Source organism: Theropithecus gelada, chromosome 14 (genome assembly GCF_003255815.1).
Source record: "Theropithecus gelada isolate Dixy chromosome 14, Tgel_1.0, whole genome shotgun sequence".
Lineage (NCBI taxonomy): Eukaryota > Metazoa > Chordata > Mammalia > Primates > Cercopithecidae > Theropithecus > Theropithecus gelada.
Window position 1 is genome coordinate 8,593,709 of NC_037682.1, and position 17,666 is coordinate 8,611,374.

Genomic DNA, 17,666 nt, shown 5'->3' on the forward strand with positions numbered 1-17,666 from the left:
TTCTTAAAGAAGAACCACACACAAGTAAATATAATTGTAGATTTCCGACCAAAATGGTAAAATAAAGTCCTGATGCTTACAGAAGGTGAAAATTAACATACACCCAGCCGGGCGCAGTGGCTCAAGCCTGTAATCCCAGCACTTTGGGAGGCCGAGATGGGTGGATCACGAGGTCAGGAGATCGAGACCATCCTGGCTAACACGGTGAAACCCCGTCTCTATTAAAAACATAAAAAAAAAATGAGCCGGGCGTGGTGGCGGCGCCTCTGGTCCCAGCTACTCGGGAGGCTGAGGCAGGAGAATGGCGGGAACCCGGGAGGCGGAGCTTGCAGTGAGCTGAGATCCAGCCACTGCACTCCAGCCTGGGCGACAAAGCGAGACTCCGTCTCAAAAAAAAAAAAAAAAAAAGAAAATTAACATACACCCAAAGATCTACGTGTTTCAGAAGAGACCACAAATGTATTATCAGGTTTCTCCTGTAAAAGTAGAATGTAGTTTTTCTATAGTTTGAGACACAAAAAGGAGAACTTAAAAAGACAAGAGAAAAACAAAATCAACTACATTTAAACCCTCATTTTCCTAGGAGTTGCTCAGTTTTCATTGGTGACAAATGGCAAGCTGTAAACTGGTTCAGTTGCTCTTCTGGCTGCCAAACCAGGGCTAAAGAAGTCAGCAGGTAAAATAGGGAAGCTGTCAAGTCAAGCTGGCTCAAAACAAAGCTGTGGTTTGCAGGCGGGGCCTGTACCATCTCTTCCGTTCATATAAGCTGGCAGGATGTAGAAACAGGATCCCAACCCAGCCACTGCTTCAGAGAACCAAAATACTTTGCTTTGACTTTGTAGTCTAATAAGCTTGGGGTTTGGCAGGATCTGGGCCTAAGGTGAGCCCAAGACCTTGTGAGGGTCCCACTGAGGAAATCTATTACCCTAATTCTCAAAAGAAAGCATGTTTGTTTTGTTTGGTTTGTTTTGGTTGAGGGGGGCAGGGAAGACAGAGAAATTAGGTCGACAAGAAAAATAGCAACAGTAATAGCTAATATTAAGTGCTTTCTATGTTGCCACATACATGATTAACATGTGTTAATAACAAAATTAACCTTATTTAATTCCGATGAAAATCCTGTGAGATAGGGACTTTTTTTTTTTTTTGAGACAGGGTCTCGCTCTGTCACTCAGATTGGAGTGCAGTGGTATGAACACAGCTCACTGCATTCTCTACTTCCTGAGCTCAAGCAATCCTCCAGCTTCAGCTTCCCAAGTAGCTGGGACCACAGGCGTGTGCCACCAAGCCCAGCTAATTTTTTTTTCTATTTTTTGTACAGACGGGGTCTCCCTATGTCGCACAGGCTGGTCTCGAACTCCTGGGCTCAAGCAATCCTTCCACCTCAGCCTCCCAAATTGTTGGAGTTGTAAGTGTGAGCCACCACACCCAGCAGGGTCAATTATTATGCCCATTTACAGATGAAAAAAGTTGAAGCATTATACAAGTTAAAAACTTGTCCGGAGTCAAATAGTAAAATCTGACCTGACTGGCTCCAGAACCCACACTCACAGCCACTACGCCACACAACCTCTCACTGTCTATGATGGAAATTGAGCAGCGTTCTGTAATTCCAGCTGGCAAAGAATACGGCATTAAATATTATTTGTCAGCTATGAGAACCAGACAAGGCTTGGGGGACCAAGTTTAAACACAGAAACGGCTCTGGTGTCCGGCAATCATGAGTCATGAGACAAATCCCAGCCCCGCCTACTTTTAAACTGTGTAGTCTTTAAAAAAATGCCTTCACCTCACGGGACCTCAATTTTCCCTTCTGAGAAAAGGGCTCTTAGCACCTGCCTCTGGCGGTTTTGTGGCACACAGTAAATGCTCAGGTCATCAGCTTCACTGCAGCGAGCATCAACTCAACTGTCACCTTACCAGATGCCCTCCCTGACCAAGACAGCCTTTCCCCCGACACTCAGTTCCCCACCAAACTATTCTTTGTGACCCTACTTGCTATCTGACCATTTATCACAGATATAATGATGTAATTGTTTCTCATCTGTCACCCCCTCCAGAATGCACACTCTTGAAGAGAATGGATTTTGTCAGCCTGTCTGTTGCTGCTTCTCCAGAGCCTAGATCAGTGCTTGGCACACAGAAACACTCAGTAAATATTTGGTGAATGGATGAATTGGGCATAACAGATAGTCATTCAATAAACATTATAAAACACTATAGGAAAATCAGTGTCATTGATTTGACAAATATAGTTATTGAGTAACTATAAAGTAACTAAATAAAGGAACAAGATTATTTCCGGTAATGGCGAGTAGGTGTGAAGCAGCTTTATAAGCTCCCAGAAGGGGTTGGGCAGGTGAGGACAGCCTTCCAAGGTGGCAGGTCAGTGAAGAGATGAATGACACCCAGGAGCCAGTCTCAGTGATCCAAGGATCCAAGGAAAGAGTATCACAGGTAGAGGGAACAGCAAGTGCAAAAGCCCTAAAGCGGGGGTAACCCACCTCAGGAGCAAGGGGAGAACGCAGAGGTGAGGTCAAAGACACGGGAAGGGGCTGCATCATTTAGCATCTCCTGAACCATGAAAAGGGGGTCTTTTTTAAGTATGACAGAAAGTTACTGGATGGTGTCTCTTATCTTCACCCACTAGAATGCGGACTTCACGAGATCAAGGATTTTGCTTGTGGCACACACCAGCTGGTCTATAAGCTTTTGCTGAATGAAAGAACTGGAAGATTATAGAGGGGGTGTGATAAGTTCTGATTTTCATTTTAAAATATCACTCTGGGAAAGACTACGGGGGCAGGGGTTGGAAGGGATTACAATGCAATGTGTTTGAGAGGTACCATAAAACAGAAAGACAGAAGGGAAAAGCTGCTCCCCAAACCCTGAAGCCATTTGGTGTTTGTAAATAAGAGGCAGGAAAAGGTTAGTGAGGAGGGATCAGTAAATGGTAACTGATGCCCCCAGCCTTAGTGTGTTCTAAACTTTTTTTTTTTAACCCAGACCTTTCCCCAGCAATAAACTAACAAAAAAAAAACCCCCCCAAAAAAACAAAAAAAAACCCTGCTAAAATTGTCTCACCTACCAAGAAGAACAAAAGAAAACTCACAGACAGATACAGAAGTGCACATACACACACACAAACACGCACAATGTTTCAGAAAAACAACTGAAAAGAGGCTGGGTGGTGGCTCACGCCAATAATCCCAGGACTTTGGGAGGCTGAGGCGGGCTTGAGGTCAGGAGTTCAAGACCAGCCTGGCCATCAGGGTGAAAGCCTGTCTCTACTAAAAAGACAAAAATTAGTCGGGCATGGTGGTATGCATCTGTAATCCCAGCTACTTGGGCGGCTGAGGCAGGAGAATCACTTGAACCCGGGAGACAGAGGTTGCAGTGAGCCGAGATTGCGCCACTGCACTCCATCCTGGGCAAGAGAGCAAGACTCTGTCTCAAAAAGAAAAAAAAAAGAAAAAGAAAAGAAAACAACTGAGAAGAAAAAATGCCTTCCTATATCTCAGCACAATAACCAGTCTAGCCCGGGGGCAGTGGTTTACGCCTATAACCCCAACACTACGAGAGGCTGAGGCAGGAGGATTGCTTGGGCCCAGGAGTTTGAGAACAGCCTGGGCAGCACAGTGGGACCTCGTCTCTGCAAAAATTTAAAAAGTTAGCAGGGCATGTTGGCATGTGCCTGTGGTTCCAGCTACTTGGGAGGCTAAGGCGGGAGGACCGCTTGAACCCAGGAGATTGAGGCTGCAGAGTGAGCTGTGTTCATGCTACTGCAGTCCAGTTTGGGCAACAGAGTGAGAGCCTATCTCAAAATCAAAAACAAAATAACCAGTCTAAAATCCCTCAGAGACAATTAACATGTCAGTCATACCCAAAATGTTAACTGGGGGAAATCCTACTCATAATAAGGTTTTGAGAGGCAGTTTGGAAAACTAGTTTAGAAAGAAATCACATAACCACTAATGTGTCCAAAAGATCTGTCATTTGGAGGAGTTACACAGACTATAAAGAGGGGAACAGGTGTTACAGCAGGGAACAAATTTAAGGCGTCACTCCTTTCACATCTAACTATATTTATACCAGGTCACTAAAAAACATACACAGCAAATCACCCACAGCGCAATTTCTAAGATGCATACAGTTATAAAAAGTGTTTTTGCCAAAATGGCCTGTGGATACCACTATGTTTACAAAACTAAAAGTACCGAAAGTGCTGAAAGGATGAAGGGAGCCCAGATTAATTTGAGAGTTGACACAGATCATTACTCACAAGGAGGAAAGAGGAAGAACCATAGTTGAGATTCAGAAAAATTGTTGAAACTAGAACTAAACTCAAATATTCTAACCTTTGTTGTACCTTAAAAACCTTACAGTTGGCCAGGCATGGTTGCTTACGCCTGTAATCCCAGCACCTTGGGAGGCCGAGGCAAGTGAATTACCTGAGGTCAGGAGTTCGAGACCAGCCTGGCCAACATGGTGAAACCTCGACTCTACTAAAAATACAAAACTATCTGGGCATGGTGGTGCATGCCTGTAATCCCAGCTACTCGGGAGGCTGAAGCAGGAGAATTGCTTGAACCTGGGAGGCGGAGGTTGCAGTGAGCTGAGACTGTGCCTTTACACTCCAGCCTAGCTGACAAGAGCAAAACTCCATCTCAAAAAAACAAAACAAAACAAAAAAACCTTACAGTCTAAAAGGATCTGCACAAAATTAAATAAACCTGCTATCAACACTATTTTATCACCTATGCCTCGCCATCTATCTCAACACAAGGAAAGTAACAGTTTAGAACATTCTCTATTCGACCATTTTTGTTTGAGAGAGAGTCTTACTCTGTTGCCCAGGCTAGAGTACAGGGGCGAGATCATGGCTTATTGAAGTCTTGACCCCTGGAGCTCAAGTGCTCTTCCCACCTCAGCCTCCTGAGTAGTGGGGACCACAGGTGCACACCACCACACCTGGCTAATTTTGTTTATTTTTTGTGGAGACGGGGTTGCCATGTTGTCTAGGTTGGTCTCAAACTCCTGGGCTCAAGTGATCCTTCCGCCTCAGCCTCCCAAAGTGCTGGGATGATAGGCTTGAGCCACCACGCCCAGCCTTAGAATGTTTTGATAAACTATTCTCTAGAAGTTTTCCAGATGTGTTTCAATGATTAGCTGTCTGTTCTACTGCGCTTCCCAAGGTCAAGAAGTAGGGTGCAGGTCTGCCTAAGTGGTGATCCCTGAGCTGAGACCAAAGCCATTCTCTGGTTTTTAATGAGGTAACAGGGAACACAGGTCCAGTCAGCCGCCCTGTGAAGGTCTATAAGGGGTAACACTCTAGAGCTAGTGAATATCTTGGTCTCTAAAACCTTTGGAAGCTGGTTATTCCTCCATGTAGGTCCACAAAGAAGACCCTGTCAGTGCTCGCCGACCTAAGAGACTGCCCACCTTGCTCGATGGCCCTCTGAAAGAAGTTCTAAGTCCAACCCCAAACTCTGACTTTCCTCAAGAGCCCTCAGTATCACCCCAAGACCTATGCTGGAAGAAGACCAACACTGGCAAATCATTCCCACAGCTACACTAGATTCCCACGGAATTTCCGGAATGTGACAACATGGGTGTGAGCCAGGCCAACACCAAATTTCAGAGGACCCACCCTGTAGATGCATGCTGGCGTCTACATCAACACCTTCAAGTCCAGGCCAGTCCAGGTGCAGTGGTTCACATCTGTAATCCTAGCACTTTGGGAGGCCAAGGCCAGTGGATCACTTGAGGTCAGAAGTTCGAAACCAGCCTGGCCAACACGGTGAAATCCCGTCTCTACTAAAAATACAAAAATGTACTGGGCATGGTGGCACGCGCCTGCAGTCCCAGCTACTTGGGAGGCTGAGGCTCAAGAATCCCGGGAGGTGGAGGTTGCAGTGAGCCAAGATTGCACCATTGCACTCCAGCCTGGGCGACAGAACAAGACTGTATCTCAAAAAAATAAAAAAAGTCCAGGTCCAAACTGGACAAGCCTCCTGAACTGAGGTAGTGAAAAGACGCAGCCCAAACATTTTCTGACGTGCACCTGCCCTCATGCCAGCACCAACAACAACAGTGACAACTTACTGGTTTGGCTAAGAAATTAAAAAACTAGCTTAGAAAGAAATCACATAATCGCTAATGTGTCCAAAAGATCTGTAAATCAATACATGTAAAATGGACTCTGTGAAAGTCATTATCTTTCTCAGTCAAGGAATCTAAGCTTCCACAGGGACAATGGATACTATTACCCTGATAGAGAGGATATTCTATTACAACACTCACAATGTGAAATTCAAATCTCCTAAGGTACAAACATGCTTTTAAGACTTTTAATGTGGCTGGGTGCAGTGGCTCACATCTGTAATCCCAGCACTTTGGGAGGCCGAGGCGGGCGGATCACGAGGTCAGGAGATCGAGACCATCCTGGCTAACACGGTGAAACTCCGTCTCTACTAAAATTAGCCGGACGTGGTGGTGGGTACCTGTGATCCCAGCTACTCGGGAGGCTGAGGGAGGAGAATGGCGTAAACCCGGGAGGCGGAGCTTGCAGTGAGCCGAGATCGCGCCACTGCACTCCAGCCTGCAGTGAGCCGAGATCGCGCCACTACACTCCAGCCTAGGGGACAGAGCGAGACTCTCAAAAAAGTCTCGCTCTGTCTCCCAGGCTGGAGTGCAGTGGCGCGATCTCGAGTCTCGCTCTGTCCCCCAGGCTGGAGTGCAGTGGCGCGATCTCGAGTCTCGCTCTGTCCCCCAGGCTGGAGTGCAGTGGCGCGATCTGGGCTCACTGCAAGCTCCACCTCCCGGGTTGACCCCATTCTCCTGCCTCAGCCTCCCGAGTAGCTGGGATCACAGGCATCCGACACCACGTCCGGCTAATTTTTTTTTGTATTTTTAGTAGAGACGAGGTTTCACTGTTAGCCAGGATGGTCTCGATCTCCTGACCTGGTGATCCGCCCGCCTCAGCCTCCCAAAGTGCTGGGATTACAGGCGTGAGCCACCGCGCCCGGCCAAAAAACAAATACTTTTAATGCTAGGGTAGTAATAGAAATTTCACCAGGTCTTTCTTATTTGACCAATTACATTTACTTTATACCTATAATTTAAGAAGTGCTTTCTCCCACGCTTCTATAGATCCAATTTTATATATATTTCACCCACATCTAAGAATGGATGGTAAGTAAAGTATTCCCATAAGGATGAAAAAACTAAGGCATGGGCCGGGCACAGTGGTTCACGCCTGTATCCCAGTACTTTGGGAGACTGAGGAGGGAGGATCACTTGAGCCCAGGAGTTCGAGACCAGCCAGCGCAACACAGCAAGACCCCATCTCTACAAAACATTTTAAAATCAGCCTGACATGGTGGCAAGGGCCTATGGTCCCAGCTACTCGGGAGGCTGAGGTGAGAGGAATGCTTGAGCCCAGGAGGTCTAGGTTGCAATGAGCTGTGATTGTGCCACTGCACTCCCAACTGAGTAACAAAGCAAGACAGTGTCTCAAAAAAACAAAACAAAGGCCAGGCGTGGTAGCTCACGCCTGTAATCCCAGTACTTTGGGAGATCGAGGTGGGCAGATCACAAGGTCAGGAGATGGAGACCATCCTGACTAACACGGTGAAACCCCATCTCTACTAAAAAACACAAAAAATTAGCCGGGCATGGTGGCAGGCACCTGTAGTCCCAGCTACTCGGGAGGCTGAGGCAGGAGAATGGAGTGAACCCGGGAGGCGGAGCTTGTAGTGAGCCAAGACTGCACCACTGCACTCCAGCCTGGGCGACAGAGTGAGACTCCATCTCAAAAACAAACAAACAAAAATAAATAAATAAATAAATAAATAGTAAACTAATGCATGGAACAATTTGTCCTAGAATATAGTAAGAAGACAGAGTAGTACATCTTGGCTTGTATAGTGCTTCTGTGGTTAAAGGGGCAACTGCCCCCAAGTGTTTTCATGAAAGTAACACTTCTGCTGCAGGCCAGTCATGCCAACTCAGCTATGGCCACCTTCTCTGGCTCCAACGCTTTTGTCCATTAAGACTTGACCTCAGCACCCACTTAAAAAAAATGTGGCCTAAGGAGAAATGTGACTGATAACTGCAGAACTCCTACCCTAAGTTCACGCACACATAAGGGTATGCAAATGGGCTTTGGATATGGTTTGCGAGTGATACAGCAGAGCACATTTCATCTCTTAATAATCATTTTTAGGCCACTGAGGAAATTTTGAATGCTTGTAAAGTTTAATAATTTATCTGCCTCTCCTACTTACAGCAGCACAAAAAGAGAAAAGAATATCAGGAAAACCTCACCATACAAAGGCAGAAGGGAAGGGATCAACAATGAGGCTCTAAAACCCTTCCTCGTTAACATCAAGCAGCATACCACCTGGTCCCCATAACTCTGCACCACAGTCCATGACATACTGGACCATAGTAGAGGAAGTACTACTTAGCATGGAGGGAAAACAAAGATAATTTCTAAAGCTTGAATTTCATAAAAGATAAAGCAACTATAGCAGAGCTACCTTTTTGTAACAGAATCTTAAAAGTCACCTGTATTTCACAGTGATTACCTCTGGGAAGTGAGAAGAGGGATGGACTGGGGGCTTTTTCCTTTGTGCTTTCCATCTTTCCATACTGCTCAAATTTCTTTTTTTTTTTGAGACGGAGTCTCGCTCTGTCACCCAGGCTGGAGTGCAGTGGCCGGATCTCAGCTCACTGCAAGCTCCGCCTCCCGGGTTCCCGCCATTCTCCTGCCTCAGCCTCCCGAGTAGCTGGGACTACAGGCGCCGCCACCTCGCCCGGCTAGTTTTTTGTATTTTTTAGTAGAGACGGGGTTTCACCGGGTTAGCCAGGATGGTCTCGATCTCCTGACCTCGTGATCCACCCGTCTCGGCCTCCCAAAGTGCTGGGATTACAGGCTTGAGCCACCGCGCCTGGCCCATACTGCTCAAATTTCTAATCATGGACATATATTAATCATTTTGTCTTAAAAAAAAAAAAATGCTGGTAAAAGGCCAGACACAGTGGCTCACACCTGTAATTTCAGCAATTTGGGAGACTGAGGTAGGAGGAGAGCTTGAAGCAAGGAGTTCAAGACCAGCCTGGACAACATAGGGAGACCCTGTTTAAAAAAAAAATAGCCAGTTGTGGTGGCATGTGCCTATAGTCCCAGCTACTTGGGAGGCTGAGGCTGGAGGATTGCTGAGCCCAGGAGTTGCAGGCTGCAGTGAGCTATGATTGCTCCACTGCACTGTAGCCTGGATGACAGAGCAAGACTCCATCTAAAGAAAAAAAACAAAAAATGCTGGTGAAAAATGCGATCAACAGAACAATTTCGTTCTTTTAAAACCAGCTGTGGGTAAGCTATTCATCTATATAAAGTTTTTCAAAAGTATTATGTATTCTGGGGGAATTTAACAGATGTTAAATAAAAGCAGATACCTACCTGAGGAACAACTACAATGCTCTCTATTTAAATATCTAATACAGGAAATGATATTTTTTTCAAAAGCAAATTATATTTTGACAGGCATCAAGAAAAGCAGCAGGACCTTCCTAACACCATACTGTTCGAGCCCCTCTTCTCTGCCCTGAGACCAAATCCCACGACATTCTTATGCACACCTAACCTTAGATCCACAATCATGTTTACATTTCTAAAGGGCATGTGTCTCATATATTTGTGTCCCATTTGAGTTACATGAGACAAGAATGTTAATCCCTCCATAGAGTGCTGCATGTTGCCAATATATTCTAAACAACATGAACAAGGACACCCAGGAGACCTCAAATTAACCAGATGACTCTAATAAGTGGAAAGACCAATGGCAGGCCATTTTCTCCCCACAGGGTGTTATTCCAGCCTGCAAAATGCTCAAAGAGCACATGTGTTCCACAAGGAGTTAGGAGGTACAAGGGTGATGGGTGGAAAACAAGGTCGAAGCAGGACAGTGGACAAGCTCAAGGACTGGTCAGTAAACGTGACACAACTGCAGGCTCCCAGAATGCGAAAATAAGTCCGCCTAAGCCTCTCACAGCAAGTTAGCATAATAATTATACATTTGATCAGGATGCCTGGCTGTTTCTTGGGCTAATAATTTATTACGTGGACTGTGCAGTGACCAAGAGACCTAGGGGCAGACCAAACATCAACAGCAGTCAATGATTTCATTCACGCCCCTATGCTGCAGCTCCTTGCCAGCCGGCTCGCGCCTTTTCAACCTAATAAGATGGAGAAGGCAGCTGCCCAAATGTCACCAAACACAGGCATGGAAGTGAAGGAGGAACAGGAAGGCTGGATCCACATAGGAAGGGGCACGGTGTTTCTATGTGTGAAAGAGGTGGGTTAGGATACTTCAGCGATGGATGGGCCTGTATAGAAAGAGAGAGGCCTGCTTAGGATCAAGAGAGGAATACCATCACATACTCAACTCTCGCTTGAGCTTGGTGTTGTGCTATAGATCTGGCCACAGCAAACTAAACTAATGTGGCTCCTGATTTCCCTAGAGAAAGGACAGAGGAAAAAAAAAAAATGTGTAAATCTGTTAAGTGACGTGGAAACAGAGTGGAAGGAGCCTGTGGAAACAATCTACTTTTGCCCAGTTAAGTCCCAGATCTACACCCTGCAAGTGGCAACCCCACCCCTCCATATGAATATAACCTAAAGAAACATCTGCACAAGAGCGCTAGGAGTCCTGGGGGGAAATGTATGCATTACTGAGGGTGTTAAACAGGAAACAACGTACATATTTATCAAGAGAATTATGGTATATTCATTCATACAACAGAATACTACCCATCATGAAAATATTTAACTATGGCTACCATACCACATGGATGATTCTCACAAACCTAATGCTGATTTAAAAAAAAAAGAAAAACCAATCAAGTCACAGAACACATACAGGATGACACCATTTATACAAACTTCAAAAACATTCAGAACTATAAAATATATAGAGATGCATTATGTAGTAAAACTAATTTCTTTTTCTAAAAAGGGAAATGATAAACACGATTCAAAATAGTGTTTCCCTGTGTAGAAGGAAGAGGGGAGATGGTCAGGAAGGGACACCCTGAGAGCTTCAACAGAGGTGATAATGCTCTGTTCTTTAAGCTGAGCGAAACAGAAAGATGTACTCTCATCATTCCTATCTGGGATATATATATAAAATATTATCCAGAAAAAAGGTGGGGAAAGGAAGACAGTTGAGGGTGAAGCCCAGCAATGCTCCCTAACTCTGACTTACACATCCGTCTGCCTAACCAACAGTGAGGAGAGAGCCCAAGACTTCAAGGCAACAGAATCAACTCAGCTGCAAGGTGAAAAAAAGAACACCTCCAGGCACTTCTCTGGGCTTTCTGAGCGAAACCAGTTCCACACACTGTCTTATTCAAGTGGCGAACTGTAAGACATACCACAGTGTCCCCACAGACTGCCCTGCCAATACAGAAACAGAAAATATCCCCAAACTCAGGCCTATTTTGCCAATGGAAGGAAAGTCCCCAGATGGTTCCAACAGACAGAGAGGAATGGATTGAATTTAGGAACAAGGCAGTAATTTCATAGAGCCCTGCAGAGCTGGGAGATTCTGGGACCAGTTTTAGTGGGGGAAGGGAGGTAAAAATACACTTGAGGACACATTAAATAGGACCCCAAAACTAAGAGCATAGCGCTTGGGACAGAACGTGTGTAATACGAAGTTCAAATGAACATGTGTGCCGAAGGCTAATGAGAAGTCCCTAGGGTGATTATATGAGCTTTACCTGCAAGAGGTGACAATCGAGTTTGGCATACGCTGAGTCTATTGGGAAATAACAATATCAAGAGATCTATACCACATCCATGTTTCTACAGCCCCCGGCGCCGGCGAGGTAGGAGAGTGGCTTATTCGGGGAAACTGACTGCCAGGAAGGCCGGATTCGGTCAGCCCAACCGGAGAAAGCCCGGGGCCGAGGCCAGAAAGTCCCTCGGGGAGGACAGAAGGGTGGTCCCGGCCCCAGGCAGAAGGTGGGGCTGCCAGAAGAGGGCGGGTCCCCGCGGCAGGAGTCCCGGGAGGCCTGGCTGGAGTCAGGCCCGGCCGCGGGACAGTCGGTGGGATGGAGGGCGGGGACCCCTTGGGCGCTGGGGCGGGGAGGGCTGGGCCCCAGGCGGCCACCCCGCTCCTCTGGAGCCCCGCCGCACCCGCCCGCGCTCACCTAGGCACGCAGCTGGACGAGCTCCGGTCCACCTCCCAGGTGGCGTACAGGTTCATCTGCACCGGGGCGGGGGTGCGGCCTGGCCCCGGGCCGCCGGGAGGCGCGGAGCCCGAGGCCACCGCCACGGCCATGGAGGTGGAGGTGGACGAGGACGAGGAGGAGGCAGCCGCCGCCGAGGTGGACGAGGACGACGAGGTGGCCTGGACCAGCTTGGGGGGCGTCGGCTGCTGTGGCGGCTGCTGCTGCTGCGGCGGCGGCGGCTGCTGAGGGGACTGGGCGACCCCGGAGCCCCGCTGGCCGCTGCCGCCCCCGGCGCCTCCGGGACCACCGCCCGCCCCTCCGCGTTCCGCCATGGCCCGGCTAGACGGGGGTTAGGGAGGCCGAGGCGACGCCGAGCTGGCTCCCAGGCTTCCTCCGCGGCGGCGGCGGCGGCGGCGGGGGCTCGGCAACCTCCTCAGCCCGCCTGCCAGAGCGCGAGCCGCCAGCGAGCTGCACGCACGCGCGGGGCCTCTGAGCGCGCGGGCCTCGCGCTCGACCGCCGCTGCCTGTTGCGGCTCGCGCGGCCGACACGGGTGGGCGTGTCCGGGAGGGGGCGGGGAGCCCGGCCAGCGCGGCCCCACCCAGCGCCGAGGGGCCGTGCCGGGCGCGCTCGCGCCCTGCGTGCGGCGGCGCGCGCCCCTCGCTCCGGCGGAGTTGAAGCGGTGGTCTGTGGCCAGCGCGCGCCCGCGGGCCCTGCCCTCAAATCCGCGGCTTGTCTGCCCCCGCTCCTCGCCTCTCCGCCCCCGGCCCGCCGTGGCCCCGCCAGCGGAAACCCGGCTTTTCCGGGACTCAGTCCCGGCAGGGAGGGGGCTGCCGCGGGAGCGCGCCTCGGCCCCTCGAGTCTTCGGAGCCAATGCCGAAACCGCCGCCAGCGGTGGGGGTCTCCCCGGGGAAGCCCGCTCTCCGCCTACCGACCTAGCCCTGCCCTGCGGGCGGCAAACGGTGAGGTCGGCGGACACCCGGAGCCCGCTGCCACCGCGAGTGCCTGTGATCCGGGAAGTTCCCGCCCCAAGGGCAAACGGGGGCTCAGGGACCTGGAGTCCAGAAGATTCTTCGCACGAGTGAATTCTCAAGCTACCCCGGGGCCCATCTGGAGCCAACCTTCCTCTTCTTTCCCTACAGTTCCCCTACCCCCCAAATCCTTTAGAGTGCCAGTGCTTTGTTGCTTACCAAATTTCTAAAATTCCATTCCTCCTAAGGCCTAGCTCAGCTGCCACGTCCTATCTGGATCTCCACCCCGAAACCATCTTGAACCCTCCAGCAAGTGAGCGCCTCCACTGGTGCACTTAAACACCAGTAGTACAACAGCAGCACGACTCCCCTCCCCACAGGCTGGCAAATGCCCATGGGAGCCAGTGATCCAGCCTGCTCTAGTCTGTCAGAAAGGCTGCTCAGGACCAGGGGTAAGAACCTGGAGAAAGCAAGTCCCCCCATCCCACACACAAACCCCAAATCCCAGCGACTAGTGTTGCTTGAAGCCAAGGGCTCGCATGGACTCAGGACAATTTAGCTTTTGAGCTAAGTTCTCACACAGGTAAGGACTTGGACTTCTGGTCACAAGGTCAATTGGGAAGGCCTGCCCTGGCCTACTTCCCAAGCCCACTGTTACTTCCTCCGCCACGCTAGGGCGCTAAGCTGGCTATTTTTACTCCCCAAGGACAAAGTAGTAAGGTCAAACCAGACCTAGAGGTACTTCCCCCAAGCCTTCCTACAAAGCAGGGCAGTGGTGAAATACAGATTTCAGCCCGGGGTTGGCGTCACCACCAGTCAACTGCGCCATCTGATCCCAGTTCATGTTCGTGGTTACTGGGGCAGCCCAGTGATTGTAGAAAGAGGCTATTTTAGTCCTTTTGCAAGAAGGGGCTAAAAGGAGATGAGGGAGGATCAGGAGTGTTACATATTCATCTCTTTCCTTGGGAAACAGCTTTATTTACAAAACAGGTCTAAAATAAGAACATGAAATGACAAGTCCTTGGGAACTGCGGGAGAGATGGCTCTTTTGTGAAGCCCAGGCATCCAGACGGAGGGCCAAAAAAAGGGCCAGCATGAGGCGACCTAAAACTTGAACTCTTTGTATTTCTTGCTGCCCCCACGGCTGTCCTGGGGCTGAGCTTTCCGTTTCTTTTGCTGTATAGGGAGAAAGAGACACAGGTTATAACAGGTTGAACCACCCCTAGACCCCCAAAACAAGGATGGGCAGCCTGACATAGACATAGAAGTCTGTGGGAAAGGTGCTGAATCTGGATTCTCTTCGAGCTCCCTCTCAGACTTGGCTGAGTTCCTCCCCCTTATCGTCCTTAAAGAGGGCAGCCCACTGGAGGATTTCTAAGACTTCCAAATCTAAGCGCACAGGGCAGCAAGCAGAGGCCACCCTCACTCTCACCACTAGAGGGCACCACATCACTGAAAACGGCAGGCCAGGGTCCCTGGCTCTCACCCAGCCCAGGGCCCCTGGAAGCGCCTACCTTCTGTTTGGCAGCATGCTCAGCCACCATGTCGCTGAAGTCCTCCTTCTCTACTTGAGCCTGCTGCTCCCGCACATGCTCCTCATACTTCTGGGTCATGGCCATAGGATCAAGCTCCAACTCCTCAGGCGCCAGCGCCACTTCCACACCTTGCAGTTCAGGAGCTGGGCCCTTCCGGCTCATAACCTGGAAAGGAGATCAGGGCCTTGTCACCTCCAAAGAGAGTCAGAGAAGCCCTAGCTGCTGCCGCCCTTCTCAGCCTCCAAAAGCAGTGTGTCCTCCAAGTACTCACCGTGGACATGTCATAAATGTGGGTTGATCCCATCATGGCTCCCCCAACAGTGGCTGTTCTCTTCTCTGGCAACACAGTGAAGAGCTGAGGTGTCTCACTTCTGTGAAGGACAATGGGATCAGGCCCAAAAAGGAAGGGACAAAAGGGTCTCCAGAAGCAGAAACAAAAGATACAGGTGGCACCTCCACTCAGTGCCTTGGAGAGCTTCTGAGCTCCCCAAGGATGCAGCCTCTGCAGTTCTTGGAGGCCCATGACAGAAAAGAATTGGGCAGGGGGAAGGGGAGGGTGGCACAGTGCTGACTCCAGGGAACACAGATGGAGCTAAGGGGCCCCCTAAACCAAGTTAGGGGATCACAGACCAGGACTCCCACATGTACAGAAGGGTCAAAAGGTCAGAGAGGCTCAAAGTTTCCAAGAGAACTTTGGTACAGAGAAGCTAGCAAGAGAGATCAGGCGACAACAGTTCCCACCCGAAGAATGTCATGCCTTGAGTTCTCATGTACGTAATTCACACTTCAGGCCTTCCGACGCAAGAGCCATCCACAGCCAGTTTCACCACTAATTTCAAGGATTACACTAGGAATAAGAGCACATCTACCACTATTACCCCAGACTGTGTCCATCATCTCCACCTCTCCCACTGGAAGAGGTGACAATCTATTCTCCACACAAGAGCCAGAGAAAATGGCTTAAAATGGATGGCAGGTCCTGTCAGACCTTTGCTCAAAACCCTCTGAGGCGTCTGATCATTATCTGAATAAAATCTAAACTCCTTACCATGACCTAAAGGGTTCATAGCCTGATCCCTTACCCAAGCCCTCCTCACTATACTCTGTCCACAGTACCCTTCTTTATTTTTCTTCCTTGAATATGCAAAGCTTGAGACTTCTGCTTCCTGACAAGGAGCAACAGGAACCAGATACACCCTCCTGCCTGAAACAACCAAAAAATGGGCAAAATATATGAAACAGTGGTTTTCAAGACACTAGGCATGGGGCAACAAAGCACAGTGATTCCTGCAAGATAGGAAACAAATGCAATGAGCCCTTCAACTGCCCCAGCATACTGCACCAAGAGTTTGCAGGCCACAGAACAGAGGGAAGACGCATGGAGAGCCCTGAGGACTCCATGAGTTGGGAGGATGAAGCTGAAAGTCCAGGGAGATCAAGGCAGCTAGAGTTCACAGGATAGAGTACTGAAGAAAAGAGCTGAGAGAGAACTCAAGAGACCTAGAGAAGGTCCTCAAGTATGCAGGGGAGTACTAAGCAGCACATGCCTACCAAGGACAGGGAAAGAAGCACCCGAAAGGATTCGTAACAGCACCTGCTGCTCACTCAGAACTGGGAATAGTGCAACTCCCACTAGCCAGACGGAAAAACCTCCTGATTCACAGGGCGGTGGGTAGAGTCCACAGGCACTTGTGCCTCACAGTGGGGAGGACTGCTTCAGTCCTGCCCCAAGAACCCCAAAAACAAGACCTGAAAGGATCAAACTAGCTCCATATAACTATATTCCTGAATGAGCTGAAGAAAATCTACAGGAATACAAAAATATCATGGACCCAACAAGGTAAATTTCACAAAGCCTAGCATTCAATAAAAAATTACCAGACACTGGACAGGTCTGGTGGCTCAAGCCTGTAATCCCAGCACTTTGGGAAGCTGAGGCAGGAGGACTGCTTGAGCTCAGAAGTTCAAGACCAGCCTGGGCAACACAGTGAGAACCTCTCTCAAAAGAAAAAAGGAAAAGAAAAAAAAATTACCAGGCATGCAAAAGAGTAGGAAAATACAATCCATATGAGGAAAATGAATCCACTAATGGCAATCAACCCAGAAATGGCACAGATGTTAGAGTTAGCAGACAATACATTAAAATGTTGTTACAGCCAGGTGTGGTGGCTCATGCCTGTAATCCCAGTACTTTGGGAGGCTGAGACAGGCGGATCACCTGAGGAGTTCAAGAACAGCTCGGTCAACATGGTGAAACCCTGTCTCTACTAAAAATACAAAAAAAGTAGCTGGGTGTGGTGGCACACACCTGTAGTCCCAGCTACTTGGGAGGCTGCGGCACAAGAATCGCTTAAACCTGGGCAGCAGAGGTTGCAGTAAGCCGAGATTATGCCACTGCACTCCAGCCTAGGCAACAGGGCAAGACTCCATCATAAAATAAAATAAGATAAAATAAAAATAAAATATTGTTATAACTGCATTCCACATGTTCAAAAAGTTAAGAAAGAAAGAATAGATTTAAAAGACCTGAAATCAAACTTCTAGAAAGGAAAATAATATTGTATGGGATTACTGTTAGACCAGAAATTACAGAAGAAAATAATAGTAAACTTGAACACATAGCAATAGAAATTTTCTAAAGTGAAATACAAAGAGAGAAGAATTTCTTTAAAAATGAAAAGCATCGGCCGGGCGCAGTGGCTCAAGCCTGTAATCCCAGCACTTTGGGAGGCCAAGACGGGCGGATCACGAGGTCAGGAGATAGAGACCATCCTGGCTAACACGGTGAAACCCCGTCTCTACTAAAAATTACAAAAAACTAGCCGGGCGAGGTGGCGGGCGCCTGTAGTCCCAGCTACTCGGGAGGCTGAGGCAGGAGAATGGCGTGAACCCGGGAGGCAGAGCTTGCAGTGAGCCGAGATC

At 48.9% G+C, this 17,666-nt stretch overlaps 2 protein-coding genes across 7 annotated transcripts in view; both read right to left on the reverse strand.

Annotated features, from left to right (window-relative positions):
- The window catches only part of PACS1 (phosphofurin acidic cluster sorting protein 1), a 171,532-nt gene extending 158,749 nt beyond the window's left edge, over nt 1-12,783 (reverse strand). The window contains exon 1 of the mRNA XM_025356379.1: nt 12,220-12,783. Within this exon, the coding sequence (XP_025212164.1) occupies nt 12,220-12,572 (353 nt within the window). The 5' untranslated portion in view covers nt 12,573-12,783. The remainder of the gene's footprint in view (nt 1-12,219) is intronic.
- Nucleotides 12,784-14,155: 1,372 nt separating this feature from the next.
- The window catches only part of SF3B2 (splicing factor 3b subunit 2), an 18,042-nt gene continuing 14,531 nt past the window's right edge, over nt 14,156-17,666 (reverse strand). For 4 of the 6 annotated variants that reach the window (XM_025355558.1, XM_025355556.1, XM_025355555.1 and 1 more), the window contains exons 20-21: nt 15,016-15,115; nt 14,159-14,909 (exon numbers count right to left, since the gene is read on the reverse strand). In XM_025355558.1, the coding sequence (XP_025211343.1) occupies nt 14,556-14,909; nt 15,016-15,115 (454 nt within the window). In that variant the 3' untranslated portion in view covers nt 14,159-14,555. Of the gene's footprint in view, nt 14,910-15,015; nt 15,116-17,666 lie in introns of all 6 variants that reach the window. The other 2 variants (XM_025355560.1, XM_025355559.1) reach the window with 1 other exon arrangement.